General features: G+C 45.5%; 1 protein-coding gene across 1 annotated transcript in view; it reads left to right on the plus strand.

Moving 5' to 3' along the window:
- The window catches only part of Acad11 (acyl-CoA dehydrogenase family, member 11), a 65,205-nt gene that overhangs the window by 40,188 nt on the left and 5,718 nt on the right, over positions 1–19,299 (plus strand). Inside the window, 4 exon segments of the mRNA NM_001108181.1 lie at positions 10,250–10,316; positions 11,063–11,148; positions 11,878–11,949; positions 12,785–12,939. Coding sequence (NP_001101651.1) covers positions 10,250–10,316; positions 11,063–11,148; positions 11,878–11,949; positions 12,785–12,939 — 380 coding nt within the window.

A 19,299-nucleotide genomic window follows, 5' to 3' on the forward strand; every position in this document is an offset into this window, starting at 1 on the left:
CCTTAGAAAGGAAGAGGGTTTCACGCAGACGAGATCCTCGGCCTCACCTCACATTTGCATACCATTGCCCCATTTTTCATGCAAAGCTGACCTTAGTGCCCAGCTGCAGAAGTTGTTTTAGACCCAAGCCTTTTCTTTTCCCTCAATGATTGTTATAGTCTGTGTGGATTCATGCAGAAGAAACTCATTAGTATGTGCCTTCATCTTTATCCCCCTCCCCCATATGTCTGGGAGTCAAGGTAGCCTTAACCTGTGTAGCCGCCTCTCTTTAAGGAAGCATCGGCTAAAACAGCTTAGCTCTAGATTTGTGTCATTTGCCGAGGTGTGAGGAATCCACCACCACCACAGTCAGTTCTAAGCATCAAAGTGAACTGACTGAAGGAGAAGTTACTAACAGGCACATAATCTATCTTCTGAGCAGGCGACACCATTCGTTTCCTTTGTTAAGGATCGTAGGTGTCTTGCCTGCCTACTGTCCTGCAGTCAGATCTGCTGAAACTGGAGTTACAATTGTGAGCTGCCACATGGGGGCTGGGGATTGACCCCGGTCCTCTCAATGAGCAGCCAGTGTTCCCAACTGCTGAGCCATCTCCAGGCCCAAGCTAGTACAGTTTTAACTAGGGAGATACAAGCACATCCAAGAACAGGTAAAGACAATGTAGGGTTATGGGTAGTTCAGCTGGTGGAGTGGCCTAGCCTGGGTTCAGTTCTCAGTCCCCTGTGAGCAATACTGACTCATATCTGGAATCCCAGCATTTGAGGTTGAGGCGTGAGTACTGTGAGAGCAGGTCTCAAAAGAGAGAGGAAAGAAAAGGAAGGGAGGAGGAGAGGAGAGGAGAGGAGAGGAGAGGAGAGGAGAGGAGAGGAGAGGAGAGGAGAGGAGAAAAATACATGGCACACACACAGCACACACACACACACACAGAGCACACACACACAGAGCACACACACACACACACACAGAGCACACACACACAGTGGACTTCTACTCAGCCATAAAGCAGAGAGATGTCATTTTTAGGGAACTAGATAGAATTATGATCATCTGGGAAGAGGAAGGAGACCAGTGGGAGAGGAGAACAGGGAAGGAAAATGGGGGTGAATATGGTTAGAGAACGTGATTACACTGGACCGTCTGCCCAGGGAATAGTGCTGGCCCACAGTGGGCCAGACCCTCCCAGGTCCATTAACAGTCTCCTGCAGACGTGCCCATCAGCAAATAACAATCAGATCTGGAAAATCTTCCATTGAGACTCCTCCTCAGATGACTGTGTCAAGGCGACAACTGAAGCTAACTAGGATGCTCTCCAAGTGCCTCACATCCCACTCCTAGTACTTTATAATCATTTCCATCTTTCACAGCTGTCTTGCACTCTGTGTGTTTTAAGCATTTATGATAGTAACTTACTCATGATGCCAGCCTGTCAAATAATAAACTCACGAAGCAGTGAATCAGTCAGTTTGAGCAACATCCTCCATTTTGATGCCAGGGCTACAGTTCTCTCTTACGTGTTCAATGTTAGACTTTTTCCATTTTATCGTGCAATCTCTGACACATTTCCGGTATCCCGTGATGCTACCTGCTGTGCAGTCTTAATTTTGCTCTGTGTGTGCTTGAATATGTCTCCTCCTAATCCTTGTTTACCCTACCCTAAGAAACTATGTATTTTCTTATAATTTGGGTTCCTGTCTTATAAACAAGTTGTAATTCTATAATAATCTTTACAGCTTTTGATTTAAAAAAAAAAACCATTTTCTTCAAACGTAAGCCGTCAGGACATAAAGGCATCTGGACTGGGTTGGTGCTCCAGGCACGATGAGTTCATGATGTATGAGTCATGGTGAACAGACCCTTGGTTCTGCTGTGTTTTCATTTCTTCAGATACAACTAGGAGACTTGGTGGTGATGGGAAATTTGGATGGGAAATTTAAAAAAATCAGAAATGCATATTCAGTCAAAAGGAGGGAAAAAAAAAAAGAAAGAAAGAACCAACCTGTTTAAGCTAGGAGAGCTGCCGTCTGGAGTGCAGAGGAGATCAGAGGTAGCTGGGTATGGTGACTCAGGCTCTTAATCCCAGCACTCTGGACGCTGAGGCAAGGGTCACAAGTCTACCACCCATCCAAGCTACACAGTGACAGCCTGTCTCAGACCAGACAGCACTTAATAGTGAGCAAATAAGGAAGAAGCAGAGTAGTGGCCGGAAGTGAGAGGCCGAGAAGAGCATCCCCACTGTGAGCAACTTCAGAGCGCTTGATGTTTGTGGGCTCCACACCTGCCTGTCCACCATAACCTCTCTCATCAGACTCCCTCTGAGTCTCAGTATCAAACGGTTTGTAAAAATTATTTCTCGCCTTAACACAGCAATGTCCCTTGGTCCCCAAACTGCCTCTCTCTCTATCCATTCCCTGGCCCTCTGCTGGTGGCATTGTTTTGCCAGTGATGAATGTTTAACTAAACTGCATGTTACTGGGCTTCAAGCTGAGCGTTACTTAGATAACCTTAAGACCTTGTTTAGTGTCCATATTACATGTTGAATTCATATTTTAATGGGTTTTAATGGCACATTTTTGCTTAAGCAAAAAAAAAAAAAAGCACTTTTATCCAAACTCACCATCAATCGAGTTTCAGTAGAAGTAATATTTTATTGCCTGTATTACCATTGTTTGCATTAGTATTTCTTGGGGAAATTTAGATTTCTTTTTAGTATCATAAATCACATCACAGAGTGATAACTTTGTAGACTGTGATAAAAATAAACTAATTTTAGAAATTTTGAAGGCTGTAAATATATATATATATATAATTTTGTCTGCTAAAGACAGTGTTAGCATGATTCACTTGTAGTCATGACTCCTACGTTGGTGCTTAGAAAGCGTCTGTATCCCTTCTGTGTTATAGGCTCAGCACAGCATGTTTGAACAGGCCAGCTGGAAACTGAACGAATGTTCTTCCTCACAATCATTACTACCCCAGTCAATGCTCTTAGGCTCCTGCCATTTCATAGAGGGGCAGCCATATTTACAGGACAGATACAAATGATAGATACTGGCTGGGAGGGTCAGAGACTGAGGGAGTCTGATTTTCCCGGGCATCGCCAAGTTGTGCTGCTTGGGAATGGTTTTCCTGTTATCCCGCCAGCGATATGTGCCAGTGCCTGTTTCCCAACACCCTGCCTCTGTGAGGTCTGTACATAGACGTAGTTTCATAACACTCTACTTTCTACCGTGCCCCTGCTAGCCACACGTGGGATAGGGAATCGTAAGCTCCTGTGATAAGTAAGTTACCTTTGACCTTTAACTGTACGCGGCATTTCATTGTTGCCTTTTCCCCTACTTTGACTCGGGGGAGAGGGGGGTTGGTAAAGGTAAATGCTGGAAAAAAAATCTCTAATTCTTATCTCTTCTTTCTGCAAGCGTGTCCATCTTTACCTCTGTAATGGTTTTAATACTCTAAGGAGACATTAAACATATTTTAGTATATGTGCTGCCGAAGCGAGCACTAAACATATTTTATTACCTTTATTTTGTAATATAAAATAATTTTATATTGACAAAAAATTGATCTTTTTCTGTTACTTTAATTTATAGTTTCCTTTGTTGTTAGGTTTTTTATTTGTGTGTTTCTATCTTTCTCACTGTCTGTTTTATTTTTTTGAGGCAGGGGCTTCCTGTAGCCCAGGCAGGCCTTGAACTTAGTTTGTGGTCAAGGATAAAATTGAACTCATGATCCTTCTCCCTCCGTACACCTAGTGCTGGAATTGTAGGCACACACTAGCATACCCAGACTCATATATAGTTTTAAATTTCAAAATTCCAATCCAAAGATCTATAAATATTATTTTTCATAGTTGTTTGTGGGTTGATTCCTTAAAGTTTCTGAAAACCTCAACTCTAATGTATTTGGAATTCATTTTGATCCATTTACACTGGAATTTAACACTTACTAAATAATCATTACTTAAGTATCAATTATTCTAAAAATAGTTTCAGTGTGTACCAAGGTCTGCTTTCCCTAATAAAAATGGCACGAGCTCTGAGAAAACACATTGGATGATTTTTCCCCTTAATCATGGGCTTGGATGATAAACTTTTCCAAGTGGAAATTTTATTATAAGAAGTTTCTTAACTCATAATGTTTTTATCCTGATTTGAATCATTAATATTAGAGCTGAAGCCAAATTAAATTTAAATATTTTTTACTTCAGAAAGTCCATGTCGTTAGAAGAAATGGCCTCAAGACCTCCCGGTGGCTGGCTGTGCTCTGTGTGGTACCGTGTGTTCACACATGGCTCAGAACACATACACAACATCATGATAATGCTAGCTGCCATCTTTCTTTCTGTAACCGAAGTTAAGAGACTGAGAGCTCGAGCGGATGAGCAAACATCAGGGAGATAGGACTGTAGTCTGACTGCATGCTGGCACTTGAACAGTCTTGCAGTAGGAGTCTGTGCTGAGAACAAACACCCTTATCTGGGGCATCTGTTTTCATTCGAAAGGCCTGTGACCCGCAGATATGCTGAGAGGTTCCCTGGACTCTGCATTTCCTACAGCCCGTCGCACTTCTGACATTGTGTATCCTGGTCAGTGACTAAAGTGACATAAGAGAGGGGTTCTCTTCTCTAGAAGGGTGTTCCTGCTGCTGCCACCCCTGACACATTCTGCCTGGAGCTTGGGGAAGTTGATGTATTTATGAGGATTTTTGCATCTCTTTTTCTGAATCAGGGAGGTTAACTACAAAATATTTTAAGTTTTATCCATTGTATATTTGCCCTGACTTCCTCTACTTAACAGTCAGCAAAAAAGGCATGTTAAGTGTTTCATATTTAGAGTCCAAGCAATCCTCCATGTGTTAATGGATAAGGCAAAATTAAAGAATTACTTGCCTGTTGTTTTTCTTCATAATTCATCTGCAATCTATTGAGGGCTTATAAGACAAAGTGCCTAAGTCCTTTCTGTTCTGAAAGTCATGGCATTAGGAAGCATGGCCAGGGTGAGAGGTGGGAGAGGAGGGTGTACATTCTAAACAGTGAGAAAGAGGCCTGGGCCAGAGCTCCTGGAGTGGTGGAGACTGTGCCTGGTTGCTTTGCTGACACAGGGTGGCCTTAACCTTCCAACCTTCCTGTCTCCACCTCCCAAGTGCTGATTACTGGTCTGTACTGCCACTCCCAGCTTTGTTTTACTTATTTTTTACACAGTGTTGGGGTTGAGCCTAGAGCTGCCTGCATGCTAGACTACCACAGTGCCCCTGAGCCACATCTCCAGCCCAGGTTGCACTTCTGAAGTCTGATTCTGATAAGACTTGTAATGGAAACGAACCCCAAATCGTGTTAGTGTGCCCTGTTCCTATCTTCAGCTGTATGCTCACCAAGGAGGTAGCATGTCGTGTGGTGCACATAGAATGGACCTTACAGCTTATGGGCCTCTAGGTACTGACTCTACTAGAAAAATATTATTGAAGAATTCAAAGCGAGCCATTATATTAGAGCACTTTATTCTGTAATCTCTAAGAATGGATGCATGGCTTCACGGGGGCTGGAAAGATTGCTCAGTGGTTAAACCCAGACTGCTTTTCCAGAAGCACCACCATGCCAGACAGCCTCCGACCACCTCCTCAGGCTCTGAGGGCATCTGCACTGCGCTCTCTGCCCCACCCCACCCCCCCAGACAGGGAAGAGAGAAGGGGGAGAGAGGGTTTTTTAAAAAGCATAACTTCACATGATTACAGAGCCTGGGCAAATAAAGTGAGAAAACTCTCCCAGCTGAGAATTTTCAGATAAGGAATTCTAGCTACAAACCACAATGACGGAGAGAGGTTGCCATTTAAAACAAAGTCCAGAAATACTAAAGCTCCCGTTTCTGTCTGGTTTTGCTGGCCAGCTATCTGTCACTAAGATAAGGCCTGAGCTTATTAGTGTAGAGGGAAGGTTTCTTTCTGTACATGGCCTTAGAGACTCCAATCTATGACCAGATGGCCCTACTGCTCTGGACCCTAGAGCAGACACTGAATGGCAGTGGGAGGAGTGGGGAGGAGTGGGGATGTAGCAGAGTGAGTCACTTAGCCCATGGCTTAGCTTGTAGCCATGAGGCAAACAGGGAAGGAGGTAGGCCTAGGGTCCAATGGCCTTTCCCACATGACTTAGTGACTGGAACTAACCTCTGCCTCCCAATGGTTCTCTTGCATCCTGTCAGTGCTGCCTTGTGCCAGTCCTTTCACACAGGGCCAGGGGAGAACATTTAACATTTATACTGTGGCATTGGTTGACACAGAGCAAGTGTGCTCAGCTGAACCAAAGCTTTATGCCAACACTAATACAGCAGACTACTTGAGATCTAGCAACATGTTTTATTTAAGTCACTTCGTATTTTCCTCATTTATACTTGAGGAAATGCTTGCCTTTTTCTTTTAATGAAAAACATTCATTGCTTTTTACCATAATAGTTTCCATTTCACTTTATTTGAAACAATTGGATTTAGTAATCAGATTGTGTTGCAAATGCCCAGAAGGTTGGAAAAAATGGTTCCATATTTTATTGCACACAAAATGTAGGCAATAAGTCATGTGTTCAGGGAAAATGGGGAAGAAATTTTTTGCATAACGTATTTGTTACCTAATAATGTAACATCTCTTTGGCCAGTTTTGCCTTTTAAAGTTCCTGTTTCAGTTAGTTTGAAGACACCTCCCTTTCTAGTCACCCATAGGAGTCACGCATGTGCCTCCGTGACTGCACGTTCAGACAGGTGTGGTGGCTGCGGCTATAGAGGCATCAGAGCTGTCGTTCAAGTGCCAGCCAAGGTGTGCCATTGATTTGATGCCAGCCTGAGAATGAGGGAGTCACTCAGTTTAGGCTCTCCGCCTTCTTCCCCAAACCCTCCCTTTCAGAGATAAAAGATTTTATGTTTTTAAAATCCACTTAAATACCTCACCAGGCAGAGCACGCAGGTAGGGTTTCTGGAATTACACATACTCACTTGTAAGTGAAGAAAGGCCTCTCCACCAAGAAATGACCCTTCCACTGTGCTGAGTTTTATGTTCAGATTAAAGGAAAAGTGGGAAAGGAAAAGAAACCCAGATCTAGTCTCTCTTTTCTAGTCAGATTCTATAATTTGTCTATATGATGGCAGGCTTTGCTTTTCTTTCACCATTTTGAGGGCAATGTTGAAGAGTCTCACCATGTAGCCCATCCTACTCTGATTCTCTGCATGCTCCCACCTCAGCACCCCAAGTGCTGGGATTGCAGGCATGCGGAACCACACGCTGCTTAGTTACGCTAATAAGTTTTTTTAAAGTTCTTCTTGTCTGGCTGACAACAAATAAGGGATCTCCCCGCCTGCTCACCCCTATCCCGCCACATGGCAGAGTGTGCCCTGGAGGAGAGTGGTGGCAACTTTCTGATTTCCACTCTGGTCCAAGGTGGCCCAAGTTCTCCCCACTCCCCATCTACACCATCAAGATGGTATCATGATGCCATTTGGCTGCTCCTATTGTAGCTCTCTGCATTTTAATATTTAATGCTAAGTAAATTTATATCTATTAAATATTAAATAAACAAACTCAATAAGTTGGAATAAATAATTCCAATATAAAAGTGTCTAACTTTTGGGCTGCGTTTGGTAGTGCATGTCTTTAATCCCAGCACTTGGGAGGCAGAGGCAGGCAGATCTCTGTGAGTTCGAAGCCACCCTGGTCTACAGAGAGAGTTCCAGGCCATCTAGAGCTATAGCCATAGAGAAACTTTAAATGCAGTTTAGGGTTCTGATTCCTCAGGTAATGATGTCTCCTCAAGCTCTCTTCTGTAGTGGAAGGTCCTGAATTCTTTCACCTTTTTCTACCCTTTAGCTCCTCCTTCCATTGTCACCATACAGCTTCTTCCTGCATGGCCCAGGTCACTCACACTGCCTTCTCTCCTGTGACCGCACTTACAGTTGACCCAGGGTGACCCTGAACTTTGAAAACCAGCACTTAGCACTCACTCTGTGGTGAGGAGTGTTCCATGTTTTCTGAGTATCCTGCTGGATTCCTTGAGCCTCTATAGCGGTGCAATGTAAACCATATGGCTGTTCCAAAGAGACTTTCTACTGTTGAGGTCGGTACCTCAGCTTCCTGACACTTAAAACTATCCCACAGTATGGTTTGTTGGGGTCATGGTTCACGTGTACACTAGATATTTTTCAGTTTCTAATTGCTATTTTCTAATGGAATCATTTGCTTTTATAAGCTCCCACTCTTGCACATGCTCCTTTAATTCTGCAGACTGGCTTTTTTTTTCTTCCAGAGACCTCCATGGACATCAATGATTCTTTTCCAGTCTGATTGTTTTATAGGCACATTTCAGTGTGACTATCCTAGGATTTACATGTATCACTTCACTGAGATATACTATTTTTGAATATTTTGGCTTTCTTTATTTGTTCCTTTAGTTTGCTTGATTAGATTCTTAACTCTTTGAGGAAAAGGTACATACTAGGTAAATTATCAACTCTTACTCATTGATGTGTATGCTTATTCTAGTCTCACAAAGGTGGATAGTTTATCTAGGTATAGAATTCTGGTCATGATCTTCTTTTTATCCAGCATCCCTTGCAGTTTGTGAAAAGGATCTCAAGGATACACCCTCCTTCCTCTTGGGTGCCTTCTTTTATTCCCTCTGAAATCTTTTAAGGTTTTCACTTTGTTACTGATATTTTAAAATATTCTATTTATTCTTATGAGAAAAGGAGGCTAAGTTAAAGTTTCTTCTGTTACTGGCATTGAATTATTTCCCAGGCACATTTCTTTCCTGTGTAGTACTCCATAAGAAGGTTCTCAGTGGGGCAGCTCTCAGATCCCTTCCAGTCAGCTGATGGGATGCTGGGCTGATGGGATGCTGGGCTGATGGGATGCTGGCTTTGACTCCAGCCTCCTAGTGTCAAAATGACATCATTTGATTTCTGTGCTGTGAACTTTAGTACATTCCTCCTCCCAGCTGTTATTCTAACGAGAATGAAGATTGCTTCATTTTCCTTCTTACATCCTTGACTACTTTCACAACTTTCCTAGCCCTGTCCCTCTGCAGGATCTTGTGCCATTCTCTAGACACCTGTTTCTCTATGCATTTCCCTGATCCTCTTGCCCTCACCCATTCCCCAGATATTATTAGAATCTCATTTTTCAGTGGCCACCAACACCCCAATCCTGCTTTACCTCCTCCATTTCCTTTTCTCTACAGTTTTGCCTTCACTATGTTTTTACATCTTTATTTCAGTGAAAATCCCAATGGTATTGGGAGGCAGACACCATTCTACCATTTTGAATGCTCCCAGAATGGTTTTGGAAAAGCTTTCAGCTCAGTTTTCATTTGTGGATTGTTTCCGGTGTATAGTCTCCTGTTTCCCCGATGTCTCCTCAGTCAGGTTGAAGCCTGCAAGAGCTACAGAGTTGTACCCATTTCACCCTGCTGCTTCTCGAGAGCCACAGACTGTGGCCTTTCTTCAGATGAAAGTGCTGCTGTGAAAAGCAGACTGCTTCTTTCTGAAGACCCATGCCTTTTCTCTTCTCTCTGGTAGCACCCTCACCGTGTGTGTGTGTGTGTGTGTGTGTATGTGTGTGTGTGTGTGTGTGTGTGTGTGTGTGTGTGTGTGTGTGATATTGCAGTGCATTATATGGCAGACAGAAATAAGCTACTTGCAGGAGTCAGTTTGTCAGTTTTGGCTGCACCTTTACCCTCTGAGTCATCTCATTGGCCCTTCAGTGTGTTTTTTGCAAGGTCCTAAGGAGGAATTCTCACAGACATTAAAAATGTGATAAAAAAAAATAAGACTCAAATCAGAATAGCTTTGTTATCTAATTTTCAATCTTAATAAACCAATAAATAGCCCTACCATCTAAAGATGGTATCAGAACCTGTAAGGTGCTACCTCAGACATATAAAATGGTACAGCCTTTGCATCGAGGCTACTGCTTACAGTGGCATGAATGAGGCATGGTCACTTTTGCCTCAGGCATCCAGCTGCCTCACGTTTCTTTAGCATCTGGTTATTTTGGCATAGCAGCTTTTCATCAATGGAGTGCAATCTTGTCCTTGCCTAATCCTTTCTCTTGAATAGTGTACAGCATGTACAAAATGTTGTTGTTTTAATGAATGAAGTCATTTCCTCCTTTTTTTTTTTTTTTGACTAGAAATAAACATGGAGGGCACAGAAACTTCAGAGTGGAGTGTAACATGGGAGCTTCCCTTTGTTCTCTCTGCCCTTTTCTCCCATCCACAGGAGCTGGGAATCCCAAGTGCAAAATCGCAGTTGTCTTGGGAAGAACGGAGTCTCCCTCTGTATCCAGGTAATAAAGCGCTGCTGATGGAGATGGCCATGGAAGAATGAGCCAGGCTGTCCTCTCCATTCCCTCACTTAAAAAGCACCATGTGGGCATCCTACCATAACCAAGACACGCTAATGACTAGCCTATGTCTGTATCCCAAGAGCTCTGCTGTCAGAATTCACTGGGGAACTCTTTGGGGGGAGAGGGATTAGAGAGGAGCTGCTTAGGTTGGTAGCGCAGGCCTGTAACCTCAGTCCTCAGAGGCAATGGAGGCGGAAGGATCAGAGTCCCGTCCAGCCTGCTCCACACAGCAAGTGTCAGGCCAGCCTGTGCTGTGTAGTGAGACAATAAAGGGGGGTGGGGGGAGAGGATGAAGTGTTTATGAATCTTGAAAGATGTTTGGATAAAATTATTAGAAATCAAACTCTTCAGTGTGCAGTGGGTGTCGGGTTCAGGGCCTTGGTTCAGTCATCGGTACTGTAGAAGAGAGGGAGAGAAATAAATGTTCAGAGCTGTCTGAGTGAAAGGCAGGTGTGTGTGTTATAGGCGGTTGTCTTCAGATGCTCAGTTTGGATGGAGGTTGTCATCTATCATTGTTGAGTAGTGAGCGGCCTCAGGTTTCAGTCACCTTCGAGCTGTTGCTTCTGGTCCCGATCACAGCCTGTACCCACCCAGGCTAAGTGTGTCTTTAACACACTCACTATTCCCGTCGTCCTCGATCACCTGACCTCATAGAGCTGAAGATCCAATGTTTTTCTTTTGTGCAGACACAAAGTGCACAGCATGATCCTTGTGCCGATGGACACCCCTGGAGTAGAGTTAATAAGGCCTTTGTCGGTGTTCGGCTACATGGGTAAGTGCTCTGTACCGAGTCCACACATCCCATGCAGGAAGATAGAGTCTGTGGAAACACGGAAGGGAGCCAACAGGACTGTGTGCACAACACGCACCCTTAGAGACCCCTCTGGCCCCATCAGCTCTTTAGTTTGCCAGGGAAGGTCCAGACAGAGCAGATAAGGAGAGGGTGGCAGCCCAGCTTCCTGCCTCCGTGTTTACACCATGGAAAGGGCAGCTTGTCCTCAGAGAACAGTACCGACTGGCGGGCTTCTCTGCATGTGTGTTTGTATACGCCGAAAGGAAGCTTCCACTGTGGGGGGAAAAGAGTCAACATTTAAAACCTTGGAAGTGAGTGAGGCACTGGAGTTTCTTAGTTTCTCATTCTGGAAGTGAATGCCTGATGATACCATGGGTCTGCTCAGGGGACAAATGAAATGGATGGTAAATCAAATTGACATCATCCGTGACGCACACTCGGGACCTGGTCTTCCGTTTCCATTAGTCTGCAACTTCAGATGACAGATTTAAAAGGCTCCATAGAGTTCCTGAGACCTCTTCTGACAATGCCAGCAGTTGAATTTGCTGCAACACTGGGTGCTGTGAACTGTGGGCTGGGTTCTGCCTAGAATGTCCACGGTTTCTTTGAAATGTTCCTTTCACTGAATAATTACACTTTATAGCAGAGTCTACGACTTCTTGGCTCAACTCATTTTGCATTATAAAATTGTTACTTTCTGTTGTACAGACAATGTGCATGGCGGACACTGGGAGGTCCATTTTAATCACGTACGTGTTCCCGCCAGCAATTTAATATTGGGTGAGTATTACCATCCTAGTCCCAGATCTGCATCTGAGAAAGATGCAGCCTCAATTTAGACACTTCCCACCTTCTTCCAGTTATCAAGGAAAATGTTCCTTTTGTGTACTTTCTTATTTGGGATGATGTGGGTTTATTTGAATGTTTAATGACAGTTTTATATTTCATATCAGCCGAAACATAGCTGAATACAAACATTGTCCAATTCAGAGCCACATGCTGAAGGCTCCTTAGTGGTTTTAAGAAAATGTTGATACTTTCTTTGAATTTAGATCCAAGACAGAATAAAATTTAAAATGTCCATTACATGCCTGGGAACCCATCTTTCCATTCACTGGAAACCTCCCCAACCTTCAAAGAGTGTTCTTGTTTCTCACCACCCCCAACACACACACACGCACACACACACACACATGCACACACACACACACACACATGCACACACACACACACGCACACACACACACGCACACACACGCACGCACACACACACACACACACACACACACACACGCACACACACGCTGGCCCTGGAATTACCATGGAGGACAGTGACCCTCCCTTGCCTCTCCTTATCTGTCTGTGTCACCGTAACCACCTCCGTTATTTCTGGACTCTGGATTCCTAAGGCAGGGACAGCATCTCCACCTTTGTAGCTGTGTAGCACTTCTCAAGCAGCCGATACGTGACTCAAGAGACGTCCTTACCTTAGATTGGAATCCAAATTCCCTCCATCTTAGTGAACGAACTCCTCCCACACTAGAAGGCAGTCAGCCTTTATGTAGATAAAAGGGACTAGAAGGGGCGTTTTCCTATTCTGTTTGCTTTCTCACAGGTGAAGGCAGGGGCTTTGAAATTTCCCAAGGCCGCCTTGGACCCGGAAGAATCCACCACTGTATGAGATCCGTGGGCTTGGCAGAACGCATTCTGCAGATCATGTGTGACCGGGCAGTGCAGAGGGAGGCCTTCGGGAAGAAGCTCTATGAGCATGTAAGGAGAATCACATCCTTGAACCTGCTGTACCCCCTGAGCTCTGCTCACCTTAGTGAGAGGAGCATCCATGCTGGAGAGGGTTCCTCTGCATGGGCGTGGGCTTCTCTGCTGTGGGCCTGGGCCTGTCCTGGCTGAGAAGCTGCATTTCCCTCGTAAAAGATAAGCCGGGTCCCATGCTTCAACACCCAGCACACAGTGTGAGGATGGCCTCAGCCCTCTCAGACTCATGCTGTCTAGAGCCTGCCCAGGACATCACAGCTCACTGAGGACTTGGGATTGTCATAGAAAAAGAATGTGCCTTGCCCTTGGGGTTTCTAGAAGAGATTAGAACAGTTAAGTGTAAACATAGGGAAACAGTGAGTAACTCAGACAAAGAAGGAATATTCTATTTTAGATTTTTGTTTAAATGGAATGGGCTGATTCTGATGGAGAAATATAGAAATGGGGCCAGCATTTGATGAGAGGTACATTGGTTCCTTACAATACATGATTTTTGAATTTTAATTTATATAAATTGTATACGATTGAGTCTGTTAGTTACAACCCACTATAAACACAGTGACAAATAGGCAGTAAAATTAGATCATGCATGGCTGCAGACTCTAGAGAACCTTCTAGAAGAAGGGAGATAGCCAAGTCACAACCCACAGGCCCTCCTACTGTTTAATAAAGCAAGAAAACTCAGTGTTGAGTATTAATCTCACCTGTGTTCACGTGCTGGTATCAGGCCTGTGTTGACTGAGTACTGTGTTTGCCACACAGCTGTAAGCCTTTGTATGAGCCTCCCCCACCCTATCACCTGCTCCCCACTCCTGCACCCCACGCCATTCAGCTATGACTCAGAATGTTTCACAGCAGCTTCTTGCTTAGGTTTGGTTGTTTGTCTTGTTGGTTGGTTTATTGCTCTTCTGAGACAGACTCTTTCCAAGGCCTGGCTGCCCTGGAACCCACAGCTACACACCTGCATCTGCCTCCCAAGTAGGCGTGAAAGGTGTGCATAGCCAGCCCAGCTTCCACTGAGGCGTGTATGGGCTGCCGTGTCTTGTGAGGTAGCCCATCTTCAGTGCAGGCTCTGAGAGCAGTGTGGGTGCAGACAAATACGAATATTAACAATAGCAGTGTTGTAGCACAGGAGGCTGGGAAGAGGGGTCTGCAAAACACAATGGCAACAGTTACTAACACTAATACCTGCGAGTGTCTGAGCTCACGCAACAGTAACATGGTTTGTTTATAATGTCCTTTTAAAGAAGAACGCAGCCGCCAATCTGGTGATGCCATACAATTTGTGGGGAAGCCTGTGGTTGAGGAGCTCCTTGGGAAGATGTGGGGTCATGATGGATATAGCCTTACTGCTGCCAGATAGGGACTAGCTCATGGTCATGATCTCTTCCCCACATCTTTGGAAACTTGTCGTATGAGCCCTGGAGCACGTGTTGGGGAGGACGTGTTGGGGGTCCAGCAGCATCCTGAGCTTAAGGTTCAGCCCAGGTGCTTGCGAGTGGTGTTTGGTTTGGTTGGGTTTGTTATGGTTGCTGTTGTCGGTTTGTTTTCTTTTGTTTGGGGGAAGTTGTTTTGTTTTTGTTTAGTTTTTTTATGAGGCAGGGTTTCTCTATAATCCTGAATGTCCTGGAACTCGATCTGTAGACCAGGCTGGCCTCGAACCCAGGGACCTGCTGCTCGCATCAGCCTCTGCCTCCTGAGTGCTGGGATTAAAGGCCTGCACCCCACACCTGACTTAATGCTGTTTTAATGCTGCACCAGGGAGGATGTCTCTCCTGCCCTTTAATATATCCTGCTACACCAGCAAGGGCTTGAAACCCGCGTGTCTCTTTCTGATGGACGCGTCTCACATCTGGCTTGAATTAATTGAGTTGGCAGAAGCAAAAAGAGAGCAAGTAGGCGTGTCACAAACAAGAATCTGCTCCAGCTCTTTTTTTCCTTTTCACAATTTGTAAAAATGACACTTTATTTCCTTCCATGCGGACCCTCCTTCCAGCTGCCTTCTAAATCATTCCAGCTCTAAACTGGAATTTCATCTCAGTCAGTACGCTTGACTGTTTCCTGGAGTTTTCAGTTTTCACCCTCAGTGCTTTTCAGCAAGTCTGGGGTCTGAGGAGACTCGTCTGGGAACTCGATCCTTCGTTCTAAAAACTAAGAAGGGAAAACATTTCAGTCTGTTCATGAAGTTGTGGTTTCTCTGGTTTTCATTCATCAATAAATTCATTACCGCGGCAGCTTGCTGGAAATGAACTCCGAGCCTGTTTCCACCTGTAGGGCCCGTCCTGACCTGAGTGCTGGGCCCACACAGCACCACATGCTGATTCTGTGGATGCGTTCTTGAAAAGTAAAAAGAAGCAGATGAAGCCCGTTCAAGACGTGTGTTCAACTGCCCCAGTCTGTGTGAGCAGTGAGCTCAGCACAAACACAGGACGGGTGAGGCGGTTTCCGCTTTAGGACGGAGTGCACATTTTACACTTCACAGTACTCACATTCGTACTGGACATGCTTCAGACCTTAGAAGCCACACGTGCGTGAAGAAAGACGATGAAGTGGAAGATGGCCCTGGGGGCGTCACATGGCTTGAGTCAAGCGCTGGAATTTGCTGGTCAGGCTTAGCAAGCACCATGAGCAATAGTTCTGTGTTTAAAATTGGGAACCCCAAAATCCATTTTGATCACCTGGGTTGGGTTACGAATGCACCGTTGCATCTGGGATTTATGGCCCGTGAACCCATAACCCATGCACTTCCTCCTCGGTTCTAAGTTCTGACAACGAAGGAAACTCAGGATTTTCACAGAGATAAGTGAGAAGCAAGTACTCCTTTTTACTGTTCTGTTTTGAGATAAGTATAGCCACACATACAGCCATAGGAGATAATGCCAAGAGGTCCCTTCTACCCCATTCTCCTCAGTGGGGGCAGCTTGAAAAGCTACAGAAGCACATCAGAATGACGCTGATGCTGTCACGGAATCCACTCAGCTACCAACTTTCCATCACCACGAGCTCATTCATGCTGTCCCTCTGTGACCCAAACTCACCTCACTCTCAGCTCCATCTCTCCACTGGCTCCCAGCAACCATAGTCTGCTCTGTTCAAAGTAATTTTTCATTCCAGACATGGAATTATATGGTATGTAAGTAAGCCTCGGGGATTGGCTGTTTTCCTCAGTCATGGTTCTTTGGAGAAGCACCAAGCTGTGTGAATCAGTAGCTGGTTCTTTGTCCTGCTAAGCAGCACCTCTTAGTGTAGACGTCCCGCAGGTGAGCTGTGCGTCTGCCAAGGGACCCTTTCTTGTTTATGGTGTCATGGCTCTGGTTGTTAGAAAGCTGGTATACCCACTTGCTTTAGGTGTTCCCGTGAATACTAACTTACCATTTATCTGAGAAAAATGCTCAGGGGAACGGTTCCTGGGCGATGCGACCATTGTATCCAGCTCACAAGCTGCGTATCAGTGGTCCAGTGTCTGTACACTCCGCCACATGTGACGATGTTGCCGGTTTCCTTCTTTGGGCATTCTGGTAGGTTTGTAGTGATCCACGTGACTCTAGCGGGACATCTCATCATATTCTTCCCTTGGGCTTCTGTCTGCTGTCCACTGTCTACCTGGATGACTTGGTGTTTTCTACTGAGAGATTTTTACATTCTGGGCACTTTATCAGCTCTGTGGTTCTCAAGTATTGTTTTATCCCATTTGATTTTAGTGAACTCTCACTCATCCTGTTGTCCTGGCCCATGTCTGGGCATCAGTCTGGGGGCCTTTGCTTTGTCCCCACTGCTCTGGAGCACAGCACAGTGTAGTCTTGTTCTGAGGGATGGCTCTTCAGACTCCTGCTTTTGTCTGTTCATCTGCCCTGACACTTGTGGGAGAGGGCGCCCTTCCTCTGTTTAAATGCTCTTGTGCCTCTGCAGTCTGCCGGGCATGTTCGTGGGGTTCTGCTTCTGCCCTGTGAGCTCTCCTGAGTCGTTCTCTTCCAGCCCCTCACATTCTTATACAACGCCTCTCAAAGAAAGCTAGACTGGATCCTCTCACTTTTCTCTTCTCTTAAACAGTTCAGCTACTCCAGGCTCAGCTACTCCAGGCTCAGCTACTCCAGGCTCAGCTACTCCAGGCTCAGCTACTCCAGGCTCAGCTACTCCAGGCTCAGCTACTCCAGGCTCAGCTACTCCAGGCGTTTGCTTTTCCACAGTTTTGCTCGGAAGACTGCTTTACGTGACTCTGATTATGTTTGCATGACACATCTTTTTCCTCTTTTGTTTTTGTCAGTTTTGCTATGTCATATCTCACGAATGTCTCTTTAAGACATGAGCAGACTTAGCAATGGCAAACAAATACATCAAAGGAGGATCAAAAGCACCAAGCATTAGAAAAATGAGTGAGATATCTCTGACTGAAGGATTATTCCTAGCAGTACCCAATGCTTGGGAAACACCCAGGACTGTCATAGTCAGCTGCTGTAAACACCACATGGGACAGCCACTCAAGCCAACTATGTCTCACAAATGTTAGCCAGTGGCAAACAATTCCACTTCTAGTGTCTGCTTAAAAAATGACACAAAACAACAACAACAACAACAAAAATGAAGAACATGTCCTCATACCAAAGGCTGTATAGAAATGTGTGCTGAGGCTTCATGGATCAGAAGTCGGTGTGGCTCGATGTCCCTCTGCAGATGACTGGGTAACAGCAGACCGTGCTCCTCCCCAGAATGGAGTCATTCTCAGCAGCTAGCATCGATGACTGTTAGTAAGCAGAAAGACGTGGGCAGAAGTCAAAGCATTTCACTGGGTAAAAAAAGCTGAAGACGCCATTCTACATCAAATACATGCTAGAGAATCTCTTCAGCACCCTGGAAAAGGCAAGGCTGTGGGGTGATGTCTCCAATCAGGCTTTGAAGTGAGGGGTGTGACACCAGAAGCCTGCAGCACTGGGGTGGTTTGGAGGAGATGGAACTGTTCTGTGTCCCGTGTGTGTGTGTGTGTGTGTGTGTGTGTGTGTGTGAGAGAGAGAGAGAGAGAGAGAGAGACAGAGACAGAGACAGAGAGAAAGAGAAAGAGAAAGAGAAACTCTTAGAACATCCTCTAAGGGGTTTCTGTGTGTATGTTCGTTTGTCTGTTATGGGTTTGGGTGTTTTGCCTGCATGTGTACCGGAGTAAGAGAGCATCTGATCCCTTGGAACTGGAGTTACAATTGTGAGCTGCTATGTGGGTGCTTGGAACTGTACCCAGGTCCTCTGGAAAAGCAGCCCGTGCTCTTAGCCACCCCACCAGGCTCTCTCTCCGGTCTTGGTTGTTTTTGTTTTATTAAAAGGGGATCTCCCGTAGCCCAGTCTAACCTCTCCTGATTCCTCTGTCTGTCCTTCCTAGTGCTGGTGTTACAGGCACGGGGCACGTCTCTAAGCATGGGAAAGGTCTTTTTAAATAACTAACACCTCAGTAAAGGGCTGCTGGGTTATCTGAAATGGTGCTGGGAATAATCTAGTCTGACTGGAACCAGTCCCTCCATTGTCCTTACATGGACTGGTAGTCACGTGGGCCCCAAGTGTGGCACTAAGACAGTGGCTCAGGTCAGCCACCTTGACATCAGACATAAAGATATTCAAAATAAGAGACCTGCCAGCCACCATGCTACACATGGGTGAAAGACATCCAGAGACCCACCGTCTTTGTGGCCTGCCCACGGCGGGAGCCACTACACTGTGCAAGTCTGTAGGAGAGATGGGAGAGAGAGAAGCAGGATGGCTTGAGCACTGTGAGTTGAGGCAGAACTGGCAAGGGCTGCGGGCCATGTCTGGTTCATGGTCTGTGTCAGTGCCCTGGCTAGCTCACCCAGGGCTGCAGCAGCAAGGTAAGCGGGGCCAGCTTACCCAAAGGTGAGCTAGCCAGTGCAGTGCTGGAGCGCTCGCTGTGGTGGTGTGGGTGCAGGAGAGCTGGCAGGCTGACAGCTTACTTACCACCCAGGCCCACCCCAGCATGTTCCCATCTTTGGACTGCTGGAGCACCAGAAGCAGCCGGTTCTGAGGAGCCTAAGCTGCAGGGTCTCCATGACTCAAGGCAGCCACAGCCCAAGGAGTCCAGATGAGGGTCCAGAACTGAGAGAGTAGCAGAAGCCAGGGACCTCGAACCAGAGCACTGCCTTACTGCAGTGAACATTTACAAGTACAGATGTACGGACATTAGGGTGTGCTCTGTGACACACTACAGCTTCCACGGTGAGGTTTTTGTTTGTTTGTTTGTTTTACTATTATTATTTTTTATCATTTTCTTTTATTAGGGAGGTTACAGGGGCCAGTAGGGATGGGGAGATGAGTGGGATTGGGGTGCATGATGTGAAAATCACAAAGAATCAGTAAAAAATT

Source organism: Rattus norvegicus, chromosome 8 (assembly GCF_036323735.1).
Source record: "Rattus norvegicus strain BN/NHsdMcwi chromosome 8, GRCr8, whole genome shotgun sequence".
Taxonomy (NCBI): Eukaryota; Metazoa; Chordata; class Mammalia; order Rodentia; family Muridae; genus Rattus; species Rattus norvegicus.